General features: G+C 37.7%; 1 protein-coding gene across 1 annotated transcript; it reads right to left on the bottom strand.

Moving 5' to 3' along the window:
• Nucleotides 1-2,923: 2,923 nt before the first annotated feature.
• Smp_210640 (huntingtin interacting protein-related) lies at nucleotides 2,924-25,657 on the bottom strand (the record flags this gene model as incomplete). The annotated part of the gene is made up of 10 exons (XM_018792734.1): nucleotides 2,924-3,056; nucleotides 4,797-5,011; nucleotides 5,566-5,646; nucleotides 6,186-6,224; nucleotides 9,401-9,571; nucleotides 19,941-20,112; nucleotides 21,672-21,827; nucleotides 24,975-25,132; nucleotides 25,264-25,602; nucleotides 25,655-25,657. The coding sequence occupies 10 exons, from the start codon at nucleotides 25,655-25,657 to the stop codon at nucleotides 2,924-2,926; spliced, it is 1,467 nt and encodes a 488-aa protein (XP_018644660.1).
• Nucleotides 25,658-26,120: the final 463 nt, after the last annotated feature.

A 26,120-nucleotide genomic window follows, 5' to 3' on the forward strand; every position in this document is an offset into this window, starting at 1 on the left:
CGGCTGTGTTCTGATTTATTGGAGTTGGGGAACAGTATTGGGGTCGAACTAGGATATCTGAATTTGGTCAATCGGTAGAATTTCGCGTAGTCCTATCGCAATACCCACGTTATATTTCGCGTTATAACAGAGTCAGAATGCAAATGTATTAGTTTTCATTAATATTAAAACCTACCATTAAACCTAAAACCAGTGGATATCAAACAAAGATCACCTTAACCCTAAATATCGGTCATCTTTTGTTATGAATTTCTTTCGGTTGGCCCGTTTTTTCCAACAAATAACTAAATTTCTTACTACATAAATCAAAGTCGACACACACCCAGAATAGACCAGCATACGTTCTCTCTCGACTAATCTTCACCAAACGTCAGCAACGTATGTATTATGCTCGTACAGTAGACTATTGAGTTATCTTGAGAAAATAACCGAACTAGCGCAATGTGACATAACTTTAATGGGATATAAAATCATTTGAGGAACCCTAGTTCCATCAGAGCGTGTATAGTAGAACCAAAAAGCTCAAATAAGACGAAAATTTCGGTAAGATGTACTACCTTCTTAACATAGAGAAGTAAAAATAACTGTGGCTCTCAAAAAATCTAGAGACCTCAGTTACTTATTGACAATATAGATGATATATTGGGTCAATCAAAGTAAGGCGAAATGACAAGTGCACGTGACTGACCAAGAAGTGGCTTTTCCTAGGAATGAGATACATATCATTTGGCGGATTAATTTTCTAAAGAATATAAATAAATGAGTATACATAAACGCCAATTCAGCTTAGCCAATATGCTTTCTTTCTTAAGCTGTCTTTTCAGTCGCGTAGTCGATCGGGCTCCTTTTTAAGACGATTGAGTATCAATATTAACTCTCGGACACTGCACATTACAAGAACAACACTGAATAGACAATGAAATATCGATCTTTTTGGATTGCTTTTAAATTAGGGAAGAAGATAGTAACATTCGACCAGTTTTTCTACAGGGTACTTTATAGTTTACCTTTCAGTAATCCATAAATAGATGACCTGTCTGTAATAATCTCACCAGAAGATATACACTGTGACAAATTATAGTTACGAATATAGTGACGAATTTCGCTAGCTTGTTACAACAAGCTCTTCTACTGTTTGTTTTTCCTTCACCTTGGATGCATTAGTGGAAACTATATTATTTATAGTCATACCTCACTTCTTATTCGTTTACTTATTTTCGCTACTTATTGCATAGTTCTTTATTGTGAACACTTTACTCACTTTTACCAAGTACATATCCTGTCCTAGTATGTCTTCTAGTTTTGGGAGCATTCGTTTATTTGAAGAATAAACTTCCTAAATGACTCCACTTTTGGTAGTGTAACTGGTATCAAACAGAATATATTATCCTTTTAAATTTGTAATTCTGTGCTGTCAGAAAAACTTATCTTTTGACTTGGGAATATTTAAACATGAATAGCTCATTAGGTTAGATTCCATTTAGATGATCTATGGGAAAAAGATTGTGGGATTCAGTTTAGTTGACTCCTTTACGAATTTCTATTTTACTATTCTGCCGAATTATAAAAGATGCGTTAAATAAAGCTATGCGCGCTGTTTTACTACACTACATTCAGAAACTCTTGCTTAAAGTAGTACAGAATACAGAAACTTCAATTAATAGTTGTTAAGCAGTTAATTAGCTATCAAGCATTCCAGACTTATGATTGAAAATATTACATTTTCGATACATTCAAACCACAATCCACTTACGACGGTGCATCATCAGGATGACTATAGTTAATCTTCAAAAATATGTTGCATAATCTACCATTCATATATAGTGTGTTGAAGTAACAATGACATATGTGTATTCCGACCACCCATGAGTTATTTAAAGATAGTGCAGAAGTTAATCAAAGATCCAAGGTATCTAATGGTCTAGGAAGAAAAAAGATAACAGGTATAATGCTGAACTTAACAGCTGTTCCGCTCAGTGACTTTCTGAGAATAATTTTTGTTGTTTGCAAACAGAGCTCCATTTTTTGTACAGCTGTCAAAGAGACGACTAATTTTAGATAAAAACACATTATTTCAGCACCTTGTAATTTAAGTTTCTAGTACAGCGATAGCCGGGTGGTACGTATGACTCTGTATAAATTGACATTAGACGGTGTATGCAAATGTCTTTTAACAGTATATACACTGGTCGTCCTTACATGGTATGTGCAGGGTACTAGAGCCTAACTCTAATGGTGCCCTTCAGGTGATGAGGGAGACTGATGCAATAACTAAAGCACAAAGCTCTACAATAAGGGAAGATTCAAATATTTGTAAACTTCGACCAACCTACATTGATGAGCCAACCTCATTTACATCATCATGAAGGAAAATAAGCAACAAAAACAATGGACCAGGACCAAAATAATCACGAATCCGATCATTTGGCCATTAAGTACGTCCAGATAATACTTTCTCGAGTGTAAGTCTATTTATCAATAGGTTTTCAGATGTAATACACTTATCACATAGGATTTGAACAAACATGGGTAACAGATATCACCTGAATCTATGTAACATTTTGATTTATCATTTTCTTAATAGTTATATAGGAAGATAGCTACGTACAATTAAGCGTTCAATCTATTTGTGATAAATTCATAAACACAGTCGTTTTGACCAGCGGAAAACGTAACATAAAAGTACGATAACATTTTATCCTGTATCCTTATACGCTTGATAAACACGAAAAATCCTAAGAGCGCCATTCAAACTATGTTCGCAAAACATTCTTAATTATCTGGATAACTAGACGAGAATGTAACACACATTTGTTTGTTATATTATTAACGTGACTAGATATAAATTATTGCTGGATTCATTTTTACATGAATTTACACTAAATCGCATCACTAATACTCGGTCAAAAAAATATCAACAACTCTATGCAGATGGTTTATTTTCTTTCTCTTCTTCATTCAAACACGCAATCACATGGTCTGAGTCATTTGTGGTCACCACTTCAGCAGGGACGATATCACCAGAATGTGCTTGTTTCATGTAGTAATATAAACACCTAGGGAACGAAATAGTGATTAGGAAATGGTTTTAGACATATATGGTTAGTTAGTGAGAAATTACATTAACACATAAGATTATTCTTCATTTGTCAATAAATCTTGAATGCAGAATCATTTTATAGGTTTCTCTTTTCGATTTTACTTATTTTTCAAATTACTTTTCTGCTTATTTATGGTCATTTAGCGACGTATTCGTTGTTATTTTCACATGTTTGCTTTGATTCCTAGTTATTTCCTGTGAGATGTATTAACATGAACCGGTACACATCTGTCCCAAATTCCATGTTTTCTGTTTCTGTATAAAGCAGTTTCAAACTTTTTTTAGTGTGGACGGAAATTTTCCTATTTGCAGTCTATAAGAAATAGGGGAATGAGTTTATATGAGAAATAATCAGGTCATTCAGTCAGTCACAGCGTAGAACTTCGTACGTACGTACATCAGTTCGAGTTGCCATACAACATTAACACAGAGATGCAGTTGTCGATTCCAACTCCATAGTGGTAGAAGTAGTAAGAGTATAAGCAGTAATCCGAAAGATTAGGGTTTCAAGATGTTATTCAAGGAGTATAATCCAGTGAAATAAATTTGGAAAGAGAAAAAGGATAGGGACATGAGGAATTCAGAAGATTAGAACTTGGTAGAACACAAAGAGTGGATGCACCTTCGCCATTGCAAACGATTTTGAGCCATGTCATTCAAGGTCTCTAACCATCGATTACTATCATCATCTCGCGAATCCCAACCAGGAAGTCTACACCTACCAACATGGCTCAGTCCACTTGTCAATGACTTCATGGATTTGTGCCACGTTTTGGTCTGGCCGCCCCTAGCTTTCTTTCAACTTACTCCTACACCATGAAACATCGCACGTCGGGGCAGTCGGTGGTTTGGCATACGTAACACGTGTCCCAACCATCTCAACTGATGAAGTTTCACTACTTCATCAATCGATTTCCCATCCTTACCTAGTACCCGTTTTCTTAACAACTACATTACTTACTCGGTGGTTCCAGGATAGACGAGTAATGCTTCGAAGACACCTATGATCGAATACTAGCAGTCTACGAATATCCTCTACTCTTATCGGTCATGTTTCACTGACATAAAGTAGGACGGAACGAACTGTTGCGCAGTAAACCCGTCCTTTGGTTGTTAGACGGATATCTCGCCTACGCCATAAATGACGCAAGTTGGCGAAAGCTAGACGAGTCTTCTGTATCCGTGCTAAAATTTCGTCACACACTAGACCACAAGGGCTGATGAGACTCTCAAGATAAGTGAAGCAGTCAACACGCTCAACTACTTCACTCCCTATCATTAGTTCAGGTGTCGATGCAACCCAATCCTGAAGTAACATTTTACACTTCGAGGGGGAGAATCGCATCCCGAACATGCCTGCATTGTTGCTTATAGTGGTCAGAAGACTCTGCATTTTGTCAGCGTCTTCACTAAATAAAACTATGTCGTCGGCGTATTCTAAGTCAACAAGTGGATCTCCCGGTAAAAGTTCAACTCCTGGAGATTGAGATGATGAAAGTGTTATCGCTAAAAGCATGTCAACGACAAAATTAAACAAGAATCAGGTGTTGATATTGATATTCAGAGTAACAAGTCGACATCACTGATCATAGGTAAAAGTATGCACTGATGGTTTGTGTTGCAGTTACAAAAGATTAAGTAGACAACAGATAGTCATACATATAAACAACAGTAATTACTTTTAGTGAACACTTACGCATCAGTCTGTTGTTTAGGGAATAGAACACGTTCAACTGCACCGGAAGGCATACATATATCGTGAATGGGCTGATCATTTTTGGATAGTTTATGAGTAACAATCCGAGGCAATTGGTCAGATTCAGGTTTTACGACTGGGATTTGATGTCTTCGCCAATCCCCCTTTGATACAACCAAATAAGAAATAAGCTCGCTAGACGGTTCACTTTTGAACTGAAAATCAATTACATTAGAGAACACTGCCGTTCAAATTAAAGAGAAATGAGCGAAATAGTTCTATATAACTTAGTGTAAAACAATCTAGAAAAGTATGAAATAAACAGCGGGGTAGACAGTAAAAAATAATGGTGAGACACTATCCTGTTGAGTGTACAGCAACTACATGATTTAAATATGAGCTTTACACACAACAAAGAGTTGGACATTAGCTTGACAATGTATAATAAATTTGTTCAGTGAATCTGAACGGAAATGCTATTGATCGACAAGTTTAATGAAAAATACTAACAACCTCATAATAAATATATTTTTGTTATATCCCAATGAGTAGAAAAATTGTATTTCTGATTTAATGTAAGCCACTTCTTCAGAGTAAATAATCTCAATAGACATCAACAATTTCCTGACATCAGACTTGGCATATAACTAATTTATCCCTTCTAAAAGTCAACAGGATAACTAATTCAACAAAATATTTTAAAAATTTATAGAAGTCGGCCAATGGTTCTGTCATTTCTTTGCTCAATATCAAATAAAGGAATACTTACTCGCGTTAATCCAAAGTTATAGTATCGTACAACAATGTTACAGTTGGAATCCTTCTTTCCACAAGTCTGAGCATGAGGACACTAAAAATAATTACAAAGCATTAACAATTCATTTTAATTTACGGGATTTCGTTTTCGTTTGCAATATTATTGCATAAATATGTCAGCAATGATATTGGAAAGTGGGGGATGTGGTGTAGTAAATTGCAACTGAAGGAAATCAGCTTAGTGGGAACTGAGATGCCATTGGAGTATTTATAATTTGCAAGTAGCACATCGTGAACTAAGGTACAATAGTTACGAATCTTTAATGAAGTTTAGTAGTGGTACTACTAGTAGTACGACAGAATACATTATTTTTAATCCCACAGCTGACATTACATAAGAATATTTAAAGGTACAGTCATTAGACTAGTCTATCAAATGACTAGTTTGAAATTTCTACACTTCTATGAAAATAAATGGAATATTTATCAGCAACAATAACTTATAACAAAGTTGAGTGTGCGAAACTTGTTATATATAGAAACAACAGACAAAGTTGCACAAAACATTCTGCCATAATAAATAACGTAACTTTGACACTTAAAAGTTCAAAATTAATACTAACGATTACTTACCGGACTGAAAATATGAACATCAGATCCCCCATTTATGCGCTGTAAAAAATTTTTAAATAACGCGCTTGAATGCTCTTTTAACAAAGTGTGGAGAGCGATTATTACACTTGGGTGGTAAAATAAGCAGTACTATATAATCCTAAGTACTTGTTAAATTTCAACATAGAAAAGATTACAAAACAATTAAAATGTGCTTATGGGACCAAGTAACAATTTCGCACAATCATAATCAGGAAATATATAAATTATATACTCGTAATCTACAGAGAAAATATTAACACATTTACCAATCAATAACTATTACTCAGACTTCAAAACAGACAGTAAATTGGAATTCTTTCTCTCTTTTTTCAATCTTTCCCCATTGAGAGAAGTGATATGTATATACAAAGATCCACTTACATAAAAATAACATGGAATAGGCAGTTAATTGAATTCTCTACTTGACTACATATTGAGGGAAAAAGAAACCTACCTATTTTTCGTCGCTCATATTTTGGGTATCGATTACAAAAACATATTTTTCAAAAGAAACTAATTTAAAAACTATCTGAAATAGAAAAGATGGAATGTGTCTAGTAGTAAAATTCGGGACGCACGTTTCGCCTTGTGAAGGATGGCTCGTTGGCAAACTCAAGGAAGCCTCAAGAAGCCCAGAAGAAGCCGAAGACATTCCATCCAGTCACCACTAGGGGAACATTCCAGAATGTCGACGTGTAGCTTCCCTATTGGATGAATAAGAAGGACCCCCTATGTGCCTATTGGCTGTCCGAAATGATTTGCTTTTAGTCAAAAACTATGAGTACATGAGATTTTTGTACTATATTTGACACTGTTTGGAGAATAAAATTCCTACTTACTAGTCTTCTGTATTCTCTCTTGCGACGTTGCGCGTTCGATCTTTCAAGTAGTCTAGTAGTGCGCGGCATAGCAAGAATCTAAAGCTCTAGATATAACACCTTGTTTGGGACTCGTCAGTCGGATGTACCTGCATCCAAGAACTGAACAAACGGGTGAAAAGCATTAGAGTTGATGAGCAAAAATACATGGAAGACCTAGCAATGACAGAAGAAAAGTTGCAAGATAACAGTATTAATGATCCATATGATACAACCAAAATGCCAGAGGGACAGGTGGGTAGAGCACTTTGAAGAGTTCTTGAGTAGATTGACCCCACTGAACCCACCAGACATCGAGGCGGTAAACAAAGACCTCCCTTATATGTCACCTCGCCAACAACAGGAATCAGTAAGGCCATTCGACGAATCAGGAGTGGGAAAGCAGCAGAACCGGATAGCATACCGACTAAAGCCCATAAAGTCAGATATAGTTATAACTGCAAACATGTTAAACATTCTTTTCCTAAAGATTTGGGAGGAAGAACATGTAGCAACAGACTGAAAAGAGGTACACCTCATAGAAATACTAAAAAAGAGAGATCCTAGTAAGTGTGAGAAATACGGAGACATGACACTAGTGTCAGCACCAGGCAAAGTTTTCAGTAGAGTGTTGCTAAACCGGGTGAAAAATTCAGTGAAAGCTCAACTTCCAAACCGATAAACTGGCTTTCGAAAGAATCAATCATGTACTGCCCTAATCGCGACACTGCAGATCATTGTTGAACAATCAGTTACATGGAACTCATTGCAATACATCAAATTTCTTGATTATGAAAAGCCATTCAACAGTGTGGCTAGGAAAACCTTGTGGGATCTTCCACACTGTAGAGTACCTGAAAGGATCATTACTATTATACGGAACTCCTACAGTGGACAAAGTTGAAGATTCGGGCATAGACGGCAGTTTACAGATGCGTTTCGAGTGAAGAGTGGTCCAACAAAAGACTGCTTACTCATGCCTGTTGTTTTTCTTCTGTTTGCTTATTAGACTATGAAGACCACATCTCAGAGGGAGCATGGAATACAGTGAAAGCTATGGATCCAGTTGGATGATTTAAACTTTATAGATGACCCATCCCTCCTAAAACACACAGTAAAAAATGCAAGCGAAGACAACTGTGGTACCACTGTGCCTCAGTATCCACAAGGGTAAAAAGGATCCCGCGACACAATACAGTGAGCAGCCACCAAGTCACATTTGATGAAGAATATCTCGAAGAGGTAAAAGTCTTCACGCATACGGGTAGCATCGTTGATAGCCAAGAAGAATCTGATGAAAATGTGAAGGTGCTGACTATCAAAGCAAAGGTGGTGTTCCTATGATTGAAGAACATCTGGAACTCAAAACAACGGTCAGCAAACACACAAGTCAGAATTTTCAATACGTATGCCAAGAAAGTTCTATTGTATGTTGTCTAAACTTGGAGAACGACTAAAACCATCATCAAAAAGGTACAAGTATTTATAAACAGCTGTCTATCAAAGATCCCAAGTCCAATGGGAAAAGACCATCAACAACAAGAACAAATCAGCTTACAACTGAGGAGAAAATCAGGGAAAGACGCTGCGGGTGGATTGGTCACAAATTGCGGAAATTATCAAACTACATTACAAAGCAAACCCTAACATGAAATTCTCAAGGCGAAATGAAAAGCAGACCGAAGAACATATCGCCCCGGGAATGGGAGGCAGACATCAAGAGCATGAATAGAGAGAACTGGAAAGGAGAGTCCTGAACAGAGCTTGTTGGCGATTCTTGATCAGTGGCCTATGTCTCAATAAAGGTAATAGACTTAAGAAAGTAAGCTAGCAACTTAATACACCTTATACAATCCCAACTTGTGGTTTTTTCCCACAATTATTATGATATTTCATTGTTAACACTTGTTTTTCGACAACAGAGTGACACATTTACTGTTTGTCTATGAATGGGCAACTTGAAAATAAATTCATTGAGAAAGGAATTGCTTCTCTAACTTTTGTAGATTCACTAAAAATAAATCGAATATAACTTCTAGATACAATACCAAGACACTGACCACTTGAAACAAAAAACTTCTATTTGTAACTTATGTTTCTGATATGGAAATGAACAACCTGTACTGAAATTACTATCTCAAAGCACTGATTACCTAGTTACCATAAAGGAGTCCAACACATGTGTACTACACCCAGTTGAACTAGAAATCTTAACATTATTCATTAAAGCTTAAAAAAGGATGTGGGATGAAAGCACAAGGACAAACTTATTGATTCTTAAATTTAGCTAATAATTTTCATAATTAGTAGGCAATTTAAAAAATCAAATTAACTAACCAGAAAGTCTCTTGCTTCAAGTATTGCCTGAAATCCGGACTTTGTTCCTTGTTCAATAAAGACGAGGAAATCAGTTGTTTTCTCCCACAAGGATGAAATAACACGTGAACGAGAAGATTTGCATGGGATTTCCAGTAAAGTGTTAGCACAAACTACCAAATTATATTGATTCTTTTTTAAAAAAAGAAAAACGAAATCGACGAAACAGTAAGTTAAATTTTGTTTCTGTTCTTCCTTTTAAGAAAGCTATGGAAGTGTGATTAAGTAATCATGGTAATAAACATGGTTTTAATTGGAATAAAACAAAAAACAAACAAATAGCAGCATTAATACTGAGAAATAGGGATTTATAGAGTACAGCAAACTACCTTACAGACACATTTCAATCCAAAAGAACGTCCAAAAGATGCTTAAACAAGCACTTTTTCGAGGCTGATAACAACTAGATGCAGAAAACAGAAAACTTGATGGAGTCCTAATTGTGATTAAAGTGAACTAAGCATTAGTGAATTTCAGTAACGTAAATAAAACATTTCGCGTGATCAACCTTTATACACCAAAAGTAATGTCATACTGTTCCCCGGAACAATGATTTAGTTTTTTGTGGTGGTATCTGACATATGATATGATAGCTATCAGAAGTTTATAGTTTACATAACCATCTGGACTTATATTATAGTAAACCCAACGAATTTTCTATTACGTACCTGCGGTAAATTAGACAATTAATCCATTATGAAAAAGTATGTGTGAGTCTGGTTGAATGCATGTCTGCACATCAATCTTTATCTATCTTCCCATTGGTTGTAAACACGGATAACCAATAACTTAACCACAATTGATTGCTAACTTAAGCCTGTTACATCCCATGGAGGAGCAAAGGCTACCCACGAGCATTCTCCATCCGATTCTGTCCTGAGCAATTCATCTGACTTACTATTCATCCTTTTCATGTCTGCTTCCAATTATCGACGCAGTATATTATTTGGCCTTCTTCTTTCCCGTTCCCCTTCACGATTTCAAGTTAACGCGCTTGCCTCCTGATGCGGTTTGATGATTCCCGTAGTGTATGTCCTATCCATTTACAACGTCGTTTCCTAATTTTCTCCTCAACTCCAAGCTAGTTTGTTCTCTCCCACAATAGGCTGTTGCTGATGGTGTCCGGCCAACGGACATTGAGTATCTTGCGCAGACAATTGTTTACAAATACTTGTACCTTTTTGGTAATAGTTGTGGTAGTTATCCAAGTTTCTGCTCCGTACAGTAGAACTATCTTGACGTTCGTATTGAAGATTCTGACTGTGACGTTAACTGACAGTTGTTTTGAGTTCCATATGTTCTTCACTTGTAGAAATGCTGTTATTGCTTTGCCAATCCTTACCTTTGCGTCTGCATTAGATCCTCCTTGTTCACCAATGAGGTTGTCCAGGTACGTGACAGTTTTCTCCTCTTCTAGAGTTTGTCCATCAAGTGTGATTAGGTTGGTGTTCTCCGTGTTGTGTTTAAGGATCTTACTTTTCCCCTTGTGTATGTTGAGGCCTACTGATACAGAGGCACCTGCTAAACCGGATGTCTTGACCTTCATTTGTTTGTGTGTATGGGATAGAAGGGCCAGGTCATCTGCAAAATCCAAATCGTCTAGTTGAATGAAAACTGTCCAATCCATTCTTTGCTTCCCATCAGATGTCGAGGTCTTCATAATCCAGCCAACCACTGGAAGAAAGAAAAAGGGAGAGAGTAAGCAGCCTTGTCTGACCATGGTCCTCACTTGGAATACATCTATCAGCTTTCTTCTATGCACCACTTTGCAGTGTAGTTTGTCGTATGAATACCGGCTGATATTGACAATTTTGCCAGGTACACCAGTATTGAAGAAGGTTCTCCAATCGACGTTGTCGAACGCCTTCTCATAGTCAAGGAAGCTGATGTATGCTGGCGACTTTCATTAAAAATGATTGTTCAATAATGATCCGTAGTGTCGCGATTTCGTCTGTGCACGACCGATCCTTAAGGAATCCATTTTGTTGGTCTCGAAGCTGGGTGTCTACTGAATCTTTTATCCGGTTCAGCGACACTGTCGGAAACTCTTCCTGGTACCGATAGTAGTGTGATGCCTCTGTAGTTTCCACATTTGCTCAGATCTTTCTTTAGTATCTTGATGAGATATCCCTCTTTCTATTACGCTGGCACTTATTCCTTCTCCCAAGTCTTCCTGAACAGAACATGGAGCATGCTTGCAGCTGCTTCTACGTCTGACTTCAGTGCTTTAGTTAGTATATTATTAGGTCCTACTGCTTTCCCACTCTTGATTTGTCTAATGACCATGCTGATTTCTTCGATAGTTGACGGAGTGGTATCTATAGGAAGGTCTGTGTATGCTGCTTCGATGTCCGGTGGGTTCAATGGAGCTGGCTTATTCAAAGTTCTCCAAAGTGTTCCACCCACCTGTTCCTCTGTTCTTGAATCTCAGTGATTATCTTTCCTTCTTTGTCCTTGACCGGTTTCTCTGGCTTACTATATTCTCCTGCCAGTTTCTTGATTGTGCCATTTAGCTGTCTCATATTTCCTTCTCTTGCAGCTTTTTCGGTGTCCTTGTTAGGTCTTCCATATATTTCTGCTTGTCAGCTCTAATTCACATCTTCACTTGCTTGCTTGCTTCTGTGTATTCAGCTCGTGCCTTGACTTTCCCTGTCCTTGTTCGGCTGTTGCTGATTGCTATCTTCTTGATCTTTCTTTCTCGAATCTTGTCCAGGGTTTCGATGGAGATCCATTTCTTATGATGATGCTTCTTGCGGCCCAGCACCTCCTTACACGTTGAAGTTAGAGCTTGTTTGATCCCTTTCCAACTGCTCTCCATAGTAGTTTCTACTGGATAGCATTCATTGTGATTTCTTCTCTATTTCTTTTGAAAGATGCTTTGATGATCCTAGATCCATGAAATTCCCATCCTATAAGTACATTTCGTGCTTCTTTGGACATCATCAGAGCGACTCCCTGAGTGTTCGGAGCATTTCCTTCTTCGTGACCAGAGTACAGAAACATTTCTTCTGAATCTATCCTTTTCTGTCCAGCTTGGTTCCTTTGGGTTCCACTGATTCCAAGCACCAACAAGTTGTATCACCTCATTTCCGTAATTGATTGACACCCACAAAATACGCACAGATATTTCGACATTTTACTGACACACACACACACGCAGTTTCCATTGCGTTTTGCCTCATGTATGTTTTTGGATTTGTTTAGTTATTAACAATACACTATCTCAACAACTGATATCCATAGTACTACTAGAACCATTGACTTGCTAAAATGCTCAGCTAACGAGGCGTTATGTTATAGACGAGTAAAGAAAAATTAACCTCTACAAAATAACCACTGAAGACCAATGGTTGTTTAAGGTCGATCCATGATGAAAACTGCGAAAATTAAAAACTTTCACAAACCTCCCTATACTGTCATAGAACTTTTTTATACACATTTCTGAAAGATAATTCGTGAATATCTTCGATTTAATCACATATATTGCATTGTGTATTCAGAAAACTAATGGGTAAATTACTTTACTTCTAGTGACTGAGAATATGCTTTAAATATGTATCTCCTTACGCGAAAGAAACCTGTAGCGTAAGTAAAGAAATAAAGTAAGACGAAACAAACTCTTAGTTTAGACTATTAGTCTTGTAAGAACATAGACAAAAGCAGACAAATAATCAATAAAGATACTGCTTTTGATTAGGACAGCTTTGATAACCTTCCCAATATTAATGCTATCACATTCAAATGCGGGAAAATACTCACACAACACAGTCCAACACTATGACATATATAAACTCCGGAAAAATCATCCCATCTTTTTCCAATCAAATTAACATACTATGCTACAGATAAACAATATAAGGTATTCGCTAAAGATGAATGTTATCCAACTGTTTCTATCTAACCTCAAGTAGCTAGAGAATGTTAAAACAGAGTTGAGATTTTATTAAACTTTTATAAAAAACCATGCTAATAGTAGTTTGCAAATAAATTTTCCCCTACTTAAAATTAAACCTTACATCGAGTCAAACAAAATGTTTCGATAGGGATTGGTGAACTTCATGGGATCAACTTAATCTGCTTTAATATATATATATATATATATATATATATATATATATATATATATATATATATAATCATATTATCTGATATCAAGTAGAGAAAAAAATGTGTCATTTGTTAGTTTCCCTTCACAACCCGTAGCTTCTATACGCGAGGTCACCGAACGAGAACATTGCTGAGAACACATAAAAATTGGTATACCAAATAGATTACCCGAATCATAGTGAATTTGAGAGCTATTACAGACAAGTCACAATGGTAGGATATACCAGCTGCACAGAGCCAATTAACAGTGTGATTTATCAATAAAAGACTTTACATTCCACGGACAATATTGAAAGGTAGCATAGCTTTGTGATATGACCAACTCAACAGCCCAGTAACTAACAACACAAATTTGCCCTTATTTATTTATTTATTCACACATATATTGGTACAAAGGGCACCGGATACATATGCGCCACACAAAATGAAATGAGAGGAAAAGGAAGATGTGTATATATAAAAGGGAAAAAAAGAGAAGAGTAATGATGGGGGGAACTGAGATGTACAACCAGAAGAGCTCTCTCAGTTAAGAAAGTTAGAACCACTCTTTATGAAGAAAGTAAAAGAAGGTTACAGCAGGATCGCCACTGGCTTCTATTCTGAGCCATATCTGATAACGTCTCTAGCCACTGTGTTGCACCATCTCTCGGACCCCAGCCAGGGAGTCGTGAAGGATCAACAGAAGCTAGCCCTTTCCAGCTTTCTTTCATGCCACGACACCATGTCATACACTGACCTCCTCTCCGCTTTTTCCAACCAGTCCCAGAGTCGGCAAATAATGCACGACGTGGAAGTCTCTGGGACGACATTCGTAAAACATGTCCAGGCCACCGAAGTCGGTGTTTCAAGATGGTGACACCAATTGAATTATTGTCTCTGCACCCGAACACACGATGCCGAACCTCTGCATTACTAACATGGTGTTGCCACTGGATGTCAGCAATCCGTCGGAGACAACGATGATCGAACACAGAGAGACGTCTAACATCCTCAACTCGGAGAGGCCAGGTTTCACAAGCATAGAGCAAAACTGCTCTCACCGACACGTTGTAGATCCGACCTTTTACAGCCAGACTAACATCACGAAGGCGCCAAAGATGGCCCAGATTGGCATAAGCCGCTCTGGCTTTCATTATATGTGCATCAATCTCACCACTCACGCCACCACCAGCACTTATATAGCTACCTAGATACACGAACTTCTCAACTACTTTAATCTGCTCACCATCCAGGGTGAGTACAGGATTAGAATCCTGCCAGTCTTGTAGGAGTACTTTGCACTTGGGGGTGCAAAGCACATGCCGTACCTGCCGACACTGATTGCCAACTGATTAAGTGCGGATTGCATGCCTTGGGCATTATCGCACAGTAAGACAATATCATCCGCATAATCAAGGTCGAGAAGTCGTTCTCCAAAGGCAGCAGATCCACACCGCCATTACTTACATCCATCAGAGCTGTTTCCAGAATGTCATCGATGACAAAATTGGAGGGGAATGGTTTGTCGTATCCCGAAGAGAATTACGAATGGTAACTTTTGAGGACTATTTATTGGTCAATATAATATGTATATTTCCTATTGTAATTAACCTAATCATATTCGTTTCCTCTTATCACTAACTTTATTTTGACCTTTGAACTATTATTATACGATCCTTGAGTTATCATCAGTTTATTGATTACTATTCACATCCACATTCGGCTAAATATTGTACAAATGTTATTATCTATTTTATGGGTCGATATGGTTTGTTTGGTTGATATATAAACTCAGTATGTTTGAAATACAATGATTCATACCACTGAGGCTGTTATTGGTGTTTTGGACTTAACTGACTGGGCTAGGCAGATCGCAGGATCGGTTAGCACTCTAGTCTGCTCGTTCGGGTTTCGTGTCACTGTTCCAGTCGATAATTCGCTGCTCTCTAATTGGCGGTCTCATCAAGACACACATTAGCAAGGCATCCACTCGGCCACAAGATATAACATGGTTGGATGAGGCAACTCTGCCTAACCCCACTGCTTGAATGGAACAATGCAGAAAAGTGATTGTATGCCCTCACTCTACCTGAGGTGTTGGTATATAGAGTTTTTAGGATGTTAATAAACCTCTCAGGCACACCCTTCTTCAATAGACAATCCCAGAGAACAGTCCCGTCCAACGAATCGAAGGCAGCCCTGATATCAAGAAACACTACGATTGTTGGCCTGCGATAAGTATGACGGTGTTCTAACATTAGGCGGAGGGTGAAGATGTGATCAATGCATCCTCGACCAGAACGAAAACCAGCCTGCTCCTCGCGAGTCAATCGTTCTCGGGTTTTAAACAAACTACGAAGAATGACAGAAGCCAATAGTTTGGACGCAATCGGAAGTAGACTTATCCCCCGATAGTTGTTACAGGAACAACGTGAACCCTAGGGACGACTATTGACTCATTCCATGATGTTGGAACACTTTCTAGATCCCAAACCTTGGCCAGAAAGTCACCATCATCTTTAAAAAGAGCTGGAGGTAAGTCATCTGGGCCTGGTGATTTGTAGCGTTTCAAGAGTTGGAGTTCCTTGCGGACTTCCGCCTCGTTTGGTGGATCAGTCGTTACCGGCCATGGGGTACCTAGCCTGTCGTATGCCCTGATGGTGTTCTCGTGACTTTCGGGTTGCCTGAACTGCCAAGGGCGATGGGACAGTGCATGACAGTATTGTTGTGTGCTAGGTTCAAAGAGAATTGTTTGCTATATGCATGCAAGTCCGCCCTGTTATTGTTCCTATTTGCCCCCAAATGCCCTGGTACGGCCGAGAGTGGGGAGAGTCCGCTCTCCCTCTCGAAATGCACTCACATGGCCACGCGTATATAGTCTTCGGAATTGCTGCAAAAATGAGGAAATACAACCTGGGGGGGTGCCTAGAATTAGTGAAACACATCGAACGCAGGTTGGACAACAACGACTATCTTCAGGGGAGCCTCTGTTGTACTCCGGCCATGAAGAAGAAAATGCCCCACATACTCAAGGAGTGGCATTGATGCTGTCGAAACAAGCACAAAATGCACTTATACGATGGGAATCTTATGGACCATGGATCATCAAAGCTGCCTTATAAACAAAGAAAGAGGGCATTACAATGAACGTCATCCAATGCTATGAGCCTGCCAATGACTTCAAGGAAGACGTTAAAGATGAATTCTACAATAGGCTGAAGTCAATCGTTGAGAAATGCCCAACAAAGGACCTGACCATTCTGATGGGAGATTTGAATGCCAAGGTTGGAATGGACAACACTGGATACGAAGACGTGATGGGACGACATGGACTGGGAGAAAGGAACGAAAATGATTAGAGATTTGCAAACCTATGTGCCTTCAATAAACTGGTCATAGGCGGCACTATATTCCCACACAAACGCATTCACAAAACCATATGGACTTCACCGGATCACACTACGCATAACCAAATCGACAATATCTGCATCAACAAAAAGTTCAAGAGGACCATGAAGGATGCGAGAACCAGGAGAACAGCTGATATAGCCTCAGATCATTACTTGCTGGTCGTCAAGATAAAATTAAAACCCAAGAAGCACTGGATAACGTGGCAGACAACATCACAAAAGTTTAATACGGCTTTTCTTCGGGATACTGACAAACTCAACAAATTCAAGATAGCCCCCAGCAATAGGTCTCAGGCGTTTCATGATCTACTCAATGGAGAGCAACTGGAAAGGGATCGACGAGGCAATCACTTCAACATGTCATGAGGTTCTGGGTCACAAGAAGCACCATCACAAGGAATAGATCACTGTTGGTACACTGGATAAGATTGAAGAAAGGAGGAACAAGAAGGCAGCAATCAATAGCAGCCGAACAAGAGCAGAAAAAGCCAAGGCACAAGCCGAATACACAGAAGTAAACAAGCAAGTGAAGAGAAGCATCAGAACCGACAAACGTAAATATGTGGAAGATTTAGCAATGACGGCAGAAAAGGCTGCAAGAGAAGGAAACATGAGACAATTGTATGATACAACAAAGAAACAAGTACCAACAGACTGGAAAGAAGGACTTCTGATCGAAATACCAAAGAAAGGCGATTTCAGTAGATGTGATAACTACAGGGGCATCACTCTTCTCTCAATACCAGGAAAAGTCTTCAACAGAGCATTGTTAAACAGAATAAAGGACTCCGTAGACACCCAACTTCGAAACCAACAGGCTGGATTCCGTAAGGGTCGATCGTGTACAGACTAAATTGCAACTCTACGGATCATTGTGGAACAATCAATTGAATGGAATTTATCACTCTACATCAACTTCATTGACTACGAAAAAGCATTTGTTAGCGTGGACAGGACAGCACTATGAAAGTTTCTTCGACACTACGGCGTGCCTGAGAAGATAGTCAATATCATACAGAATTCCTATGATGGATTGAACAGCAAAATCATCCATGGAGGACAACTCACCGACTCATTCGAGGTAAAGAGCGGTGTTAGGCAAGGTTGCTTACTCTCATCCTTTCTCTTTCTTCTGGTGATCAACTGGATCACGAAGACGTCAACATCTGGAGGGAAGCACGGGATACAATGGGCAGCTAGGATGTAGCTGGATGATTTAGACTTCGCAGACGATCTGGCACTTCTATCGCACACGCAACAACAAATGCAGGAGAAGACGACCAGCGTAGCAGCAGCAATAGGTCTCAATATACACAAAGGGAAAAACAAGACTCTCCGATACAATACAGCATGCATCAATCGAATCACACTTGACGGAGAAGCTTTGGAGGATGTAAAATCCCTTACATATCTGAGCAGCATCATTGACGAATACGGTGGATCTGATGCAGATGTGAAAGCGCAGATCGGCAAAGCAAGAGCAGCATATTTACAAATGAAGAACATCTGGAACTCAAAACAATTGTCAACCAACACCAAGATCAGAATTTTCTATACAAATGTCAAGACAGTTCTACGGTATGGAGCGGAAACCTGGAGAACTACGAAGGCCATCATCCAGAAGATGCAAGTGTTTATTAATGGTTGTCTACGCAAAATACTTCGGGTCCTTTGGCCAGACAATATCGGCAACAACCTACTGTGGGAGAGAATAAACCAGATTCCAACGGAGGAAGAAGCGCTAGAAGTGGGTAGTACACACATTGAGGAAACCACCCAACTGCATCACAAGACAAGCCCTCACATGGAATCCTGAATACCAAAAGAAAAGAAGAAGACCGAAGAACACATTACTCCGAGAAATGAAGACAGACATGATAAAAATGAACAAAAATTGGATAAAACTAGAAAGGAATGCCTATGACAGAGTGGGTTGTAGAATGATGGTCGGCGGCCTATGCTCCATTGGGAGTAACAGGCGTAAGTAAGCAATGATACGTATATTTCCTATTGTATAATTATTAAGTAACTTAACTATTCATATTCATGTTCCCCTCATCATGATCTTTATTTTGACCCATAGACTATTACTGTACGATTTACCATTCCTGAGTTATCCCCAGTCTATTGATTACTGTTCCCCCCTATTCACAGCCACATTTGGCCAAATCTTATACGAATGTTGTTTCCTATTTTATGATACGATGTGGTCTGTCTGTTTGGTATATAAACGCAGTATATTTGAGAATAATGATTCATATTGCAGAGGCTGTTGTTGGTGTTCTGGACTTAACTGGCTGGACCAGGCAGATAGCAGGACTGACTAGTGCTCTAGACTGCTCGTAAAATTTTTCGTGTGTCATCGCTCTGGTCGATTATTCACTCCTCTCTCATTGGCGGGGATCATCACGTCATATTTTAAACAGGACACGCATGCACTCGATATAACACTAAGAACATGCTTCAGGAATCCAAGTGCAATTTTTTTCTATAAGTCTATTTTCGCGTTAACGTCATTGACCGCAAAGTTAGCCACAGGAGGATTGATTGGTGGTAACTGTCTGTTTATATGTCGAGCCTATGACAATAAGACTACAATACTTTTCCTGGATTAATTCAGAAACCGTTGTATTCTAATATACTTAACAAACCATGAAGCGAATTAAAATTTTTGTGACCATTATCCAATGCAAATTATCAGCCTAAGTAAATACAAGTTAAAAACCTTACCTTTACGTAATAAATACTTTTATGAAATGTCTAATGACTACTACACTATTCAGGCCAGTAGCTGGAATTTATATAACCTAGTGCACAAGTACAACTAGCAAACCATTTTGGGGATAAAATCCCGATGCTTATAAAAGCAGGAAGCTACCTAGTTCATAAATTTACAGAAAATATAATTTCGGGTAACACTACGAGGAGTGTTAAAGATCAATGAATATATGTTCTGTTGGGATTTTGAATAAATTAAGGAAAACGACAAATGTAAAGTCGATTACCTTGGTACTAGGCATGAAGCGGCGATGGTAAACACCCGGAAACACAGATTCAAAGGGTTGAGCACTCCCCTGCTTTTGAAACATAAACTCCGATAATCGTGTCATATGCAATGACGGTTCCACCAAATAATGCTGGCGTACGCAACCAACTGGCCAGACTGTGTTTGTTGCCCTAAATATTCAGCGTATAACAGAGAAAAAAAATTAAGCGAGTCGAAATGACTACGAATAATGACGAAATAAGTATATTAATGATGAATTAGCTGTCATCTTAGTCAGTAGATCACTAGACCAGTGGAACGACAAAAATAAGAAAGACTTTTCTAGTATCGTTTTGCATTCAGTCTAAAATTTCATTTCACTAAAAATATCTTGAAAATAAAACCACTTACGCTCCTACCTTGTTATATAACAGTTGGTGTTCGCGCTATGGAATGAAAATGATTATGATGAAAAAACGACAAAATGTATACGAAGTAGTCAAAACAAAGATGGTAAGAGGAAAGTTAGCAGTTTTATTGAGAAGTAAACAGGAACCTCAAATCTACCAAACGCTGCTTTGTTAGTTGATTTAGTTGCTCACTTTTTGGCGAATTAATATATTTTTTATAAATGGAATTGTTTGTCTGCTATAGGATAATCTTATCTGACTGACAAAACAATAAATTATAGATTGGACCAACGCTGAGAGAACAGTCTATTTCTTCCTGATAACTATCTCGGCATCTAAAACCTACTGCATGAAAAACTGCAACTTTATGGTAGTTTAAATTAAAGAGGATAGACTTTGAAAGCCTTTTGAATTGGATATATATATATATGAATACTTCTGAACAGATGCTTTGGTATAACAAAAAGATAGGAAGCAAATGTATTGTGATCCTCTTCGTCAAACTTCACATCGATAAATCAAAAGAAAAAGCAAGATGAAATAAAGTCCCGATTTTTATAATCCCTTTTCTTTCTGTAATAGGAAGGACTGTAATTGAAGATAACGGTTAGTTGCTGTTATACAAATAACAATACAGTTTCAGTGTGAATCAAAATTTTGCTTTGGTGTGCTGCTCCCATACATTTATTCACCTTGAAAAAAGCAAAACTATCACGAATTTATTGCACTTCATAAGATAGCTATAAACTGGTAACACTGGTTATCTAAAAAGATTTGTTTAGGATAACATCGGTCAGCCAGTCACAACCAACGTAAGCGACCTGGTGCAAATGTACATTAGCCCAAGTACAATAAATACATTTTAAATTCCTGGCATGATTTCCCAAATGATATCCTACTTCTTAGCCCCAGCGAACTATAGAATATTATAGCTCCACTGTTATCTCGTGTTCTCAATGTTGCAGGTTAAAAAAGCTAGCTAGATATCGACGAAACAAAATGAAGTCATTATGTCACCCAGCCAAACTAGTTGTTTCCAGTCCTATCATTCTGATATAATATAAGCGATACGCGTTTGCATCCATGCGTCCTGACATGGCCATCATAATAAATAAGCACCACCACTAGATTAGAGGTAGTAGAGCTGTAGTGAACGAGAACACACACCACAGAGGAAGTCAAATTATTTGCAACGTATTGTGATTTACAATTATTTCCTTGCAGTATATGATAATTAATATGCATAAAAAAGTCACTTCTGATTAAACTAAAATAGTACTAGTTGGCAATGTAGAATTTCAGTGTGAGAGATGTCATAAAACTCCATCCAGAATACTCACCAGGCGACTGTTCCGAGCCCAGAGCCAAAATCAAATAATGACTTTGGAATGAAACTTGGGCATCGTTTACGAATTTCGTACAAGACGCGGCAAACGGTAGCAAAGTTGGGTGCCAAACGTGAGACAAGATACAGCTCACAAGTGTGCCCAGAGTAACTAAAAAATGGAATAAATAGTTAGCTCGGAGTTTGAGAAACCCACTCTTATGGTATCGACTTGGCAACAATAAACGGAAAAAACCACGCTTTAAAACCAACTACTCCAGATATTCCTGCCACTGATAAAAAAAGTCGGAAACTAAAAACAACGAGAACACAATATTATAATGATTATACTACAGTCTTAAGTGAAATTAATCAGAAAATTGATTGGAATTTCTCAATATTTATTTTATTCCGAATGAGCAGAAATCTATATAAATATAAGATGACCTGTAATATTCTCAATGGTAGATAAGTCAATCATTGGATCTTCGATGTACAACCAAGATATCTAAAAGTAACGTATTTGTCAACGAACGGCAAACAGAAAATTCAAACCACTAGGTAGATGGATATCATTGACGGTCACATTTATACATAAACATTGCAAAAATGGGATTGTGTGTTGACCGACAAAAGATCTTCTCGATACTATATCCGTGCCCAGACATTTGATATGATTAACTAATAAGCAAGTCAAAGTTAATGGGAAAAGTGGCAGAGAACAATTATCATATTTTTAGAAAATTATGATAAAACATTATATAGGAATAATATATATTTGTAAAATCTCAGCGAATGAATTTGTAGTAAATCCAACGTTTCGCCTGGCAATCTGGTCCAAGCTTTTTCAAGGAATTATAATCAAACATCAAAATTATCGAATATAAATAGGTACATGGTTCTCCGAGTTCATTATACACTGAATAGGTCATCCAATCAATGTTAACAATGTCTAAACTAGGTATGTGTATTAGTGTGCAAAAAGGTGTGTGATGTGAAGTGATGAGTGTTCATATAACATAATGTATAGAAAACGTAAGAGGTGAGAGGAGAAAATTACATTCACATTATATATTGTCTCTTATCGGTGAATTTATAAGGAACTGAATATTATAAACCTCTTCAGCCCCCCTCCCTTTTTTAACTGATTACCTCGGATCCTACCAGTTTCGGGCCGAAGCCCTTAACCGATAGACCACTGAGCTGGCATCCAACGGTGTTAATTTCTAACTTCAACTGATTCACGAAATTGAGCAACCCATTCACCAATGTCATCATTGACTCATGATCTCAACTCTATAAAAATACTAAAATCTCCACAAAACCCCTTCTGATAATAATCAGGTGCTCACTAGTGACTGACTCCTTGAAGTATTTCCTGGAGTTCTAGTGAGAAGCAGTAACCGGTGGAGTTCAACCAGGTCTGTTGTGAGATAGGAACTCACTGATGACATTGGTGAATGGTTGCTCAATTTCGTGAATCAGTTGAAGTTAGAAATTAACACCGTTGGATGCCAGCTCAGTGGTCTATCGGTTAAGGGCTTCGGCTCGAAACTGGTAGGTCCTGGGTTCGAATCCCGCGAGAGTGGGTTCGTGGACGCGCACTGCTGAGGAGTCCCATAATAGGACGAAACGGCCGTCCAGTGCTTCCAGGTTTTCCATGGTAGTCTAGCTTCAATTGACTCATGATCTCAACTCTATAAAAATATATGATATGAATCATATCTGTCACAGTATGTATAACATGAAGATAATTAAACAAAATAAAAATAAAATATAAAGGTGAAATTTGAAGAGCGTAATTTTTGACTGTATGTATGTGTCATTTTTAATGTTCCTGTGAATTGTTTAACAAATTCCGATAAGACAACTGATTAGAATCATTGAGTGTAATTGTTGTCATTTTAGATAATATGAATTAGATATAAACATTAAGGATATTACTTATTAATGATTAGCTGCCATGGTACAGCTAATTGTATTCCATCTCTCCTATTAATATTGTTTGGATTAGCCCATATGTATAAGGCTTCAGCTGTTTGTCTTTCCTTGTAAGAATTGAAATCTTTTTGAAAGATTTTTGTGTGAACGAAATCAATTGTATGACCCGATTCTATCGAGTGTAATGCTATCGCTGATTTGTTCTCTAGTTTTCTTACATCATCTGAGGATTTAGGGATGTTTTTCAAACATTGTTTGTGCTCCTTCACCCTCACATTCAGTTGTCTTGATGTTTCACCTACATACGTTGCATTACAGTCACTACACTTGATTTCATAGACACAATTTTGTTGTTCTTCTTTGTGAATTGGATCTTTAATTCTTACTAACTTTGATCTTAGGGTATTGTTTGTTCGAAAAAATACTCTTATATTTTGATTATTTAAGATTCTTCTAATATCTTCTGAAATACCTTTCCGATATGGGATCACCACTGTGTTAACCCATTCCTTTTTCTGTAATCTTTTTGTATTATCCATACCGTCATTTCTTTCATTCTTAATTATTCTTTTTATAAAATCTTTCGGATAATTGTTCATCATTAGGCTGGATGTAATTAAATTTATTTCCTTTTTCACATCGTTTGGTTCCGTGACAAGTTTTTGAGCTCTTGTAATCATATTTTTGACCACTGTCACTTTGGTCGAGTGTGGATGTGCCGATTTAAAATCTAGATATTTTCCTGAGAGTTTTGACTTAGATAATAGAGAATTATGAGTTTCATGTATAATTTATTTAAATTCACTATCTGCGGTTCACTTGCAGTCTCATGGTTATGATATGCCCGAATCACTTAGTACCAAACGATTTAAATTAACTGGAAACAAAGTACCCGATTAAACGGAATTAAAAGATGATCAGGTTAAGGTTTTTAAATATATATTATTCCTATATAATGTCTTACATCAACTCGGCGCTCAAATACTGTGAAACTATTCGCTCTAATTTAGACGAGAGTTCTTATAAATTATGATAAAAGTTCATAAGGTTGCTTTAGTCATCAACATTCTTAACCAGATTGAATCAAGGTAAAGTCGATAGTTGTTCATTGTTTAAAAAAAGCAACCTTATAGGCGAAATTGAATCATCAATAAGCTAGATAGTCAAAAGACAAATCATACAATGTTGTTACACAACAGTCACTGATGCATTCAACCTCTAAAGGTCAAAATATTACTCAGTGAGGAAATAAGAAGTGATTCATTAACAGGTGCATGTTCAGACTTTTCTCTACCAACAAAAACGAGTATTCCATAGATAAAATCAAACACCTTAAATTATTTAATAGGAATGCGATGTGGATAAGGTGAAAGCTTACCTTAGTGATTTCCATGACTTTAAATCCAACTCTCTACTAATTTGGGCTTCATGTTGAGAAGTAAAGTTCTTCAGAGCGAACACCAGACCTTCGTCTTCATCACATGAATCCAAGTCCCATGAGTCCTGAATTTTCGATGATTTACGGATAACTTTTCCCTATGATAGAATTTAAAAAGCCGTCACTGAAGTTCAGTCTTATAACTTGCATTTAAAAACTGGTGTCGAAAAATTAGGCGATGTAAAAACATATTCATGACATAAACAAATGAATAGTAGTATCTGTTTACCTCAGATATAAGAGGGCGCGACCACAGGTAATTTGTAAGAATTTTAGAACGATCTTCGATCGCTTTCGGGGGAGAAAGAGAGTGCTCTCGGAGATAGTCGATAGCCACTGCATCTAGTCGAGCAGGTAGAGATATAGGAGGCAGCTGTAGATAACATGGAAGTTGCTTTAACCTTGAAGCCCAGGTTTTTGAACATTCATCAGAGTTTTTGTCACGTTTTCGAGAGTCCTGCGGGGGCGGTGTTGAAAAAGTTGATTGTAGTTCATCAGACGTACGATATCGTAAACTCCCATTAATTAAACGGCCAGTGAAATCAACCACAGTTTTCCCACGAGAGGCCTAAACAATTTTCAATTCATGTATAACACAGAACATACTCAGATACATGGCACATAATTTACGTATTTACGACAAATAAAAAGTTTGTTTAGAGAACTGAGAGTTTTGACTTAGATAATAGAGAATTATGAGTTTCATGTATAATTTATTTAAATTCACTATCTGCGGTTCACTTGCAGTCTCATGGTTATGATATGCTCGAATCACTTAGTACCAAACGACTTAAATTAATTGGAAACAAAGTACCCGATTAAACGGAATTAAAAGATGATCAGGTTAAGGTTTTTAATTGATTATAAAATAAGTAGGAAACTTAAGTATACTAATAAAATATCCCCCAATTATTCGGAAGAACACTTTAGGTTCAGTATGTTTGAGAAAGACGATTAAAATGTCGAGATTAAGTGAGAAAACGTACCAAAGAAAAAAAGATAAGAATATTAGGGCAGTCAAACCAATGCATTACATAAAACCTGTTGAAAATTTTTTGTCTAATTCGCACAGAGAAACGATCACTT

This window comes from Schistosoma mansoni, assembly GCF_000237925.1.
Source record: "Schistosoma mansoni, WGS project CABG00000000 data, supercontig 0129, strain Puerto Rico, whole genome shotgun sequence".
NCBI classification, from domain to species: Eukaryota; Metazoa; Platyhelminthes; class Trematoda; order Strigeidida; family Schistosomatidae; genus Schistosoma; species Schistosoma mansoni.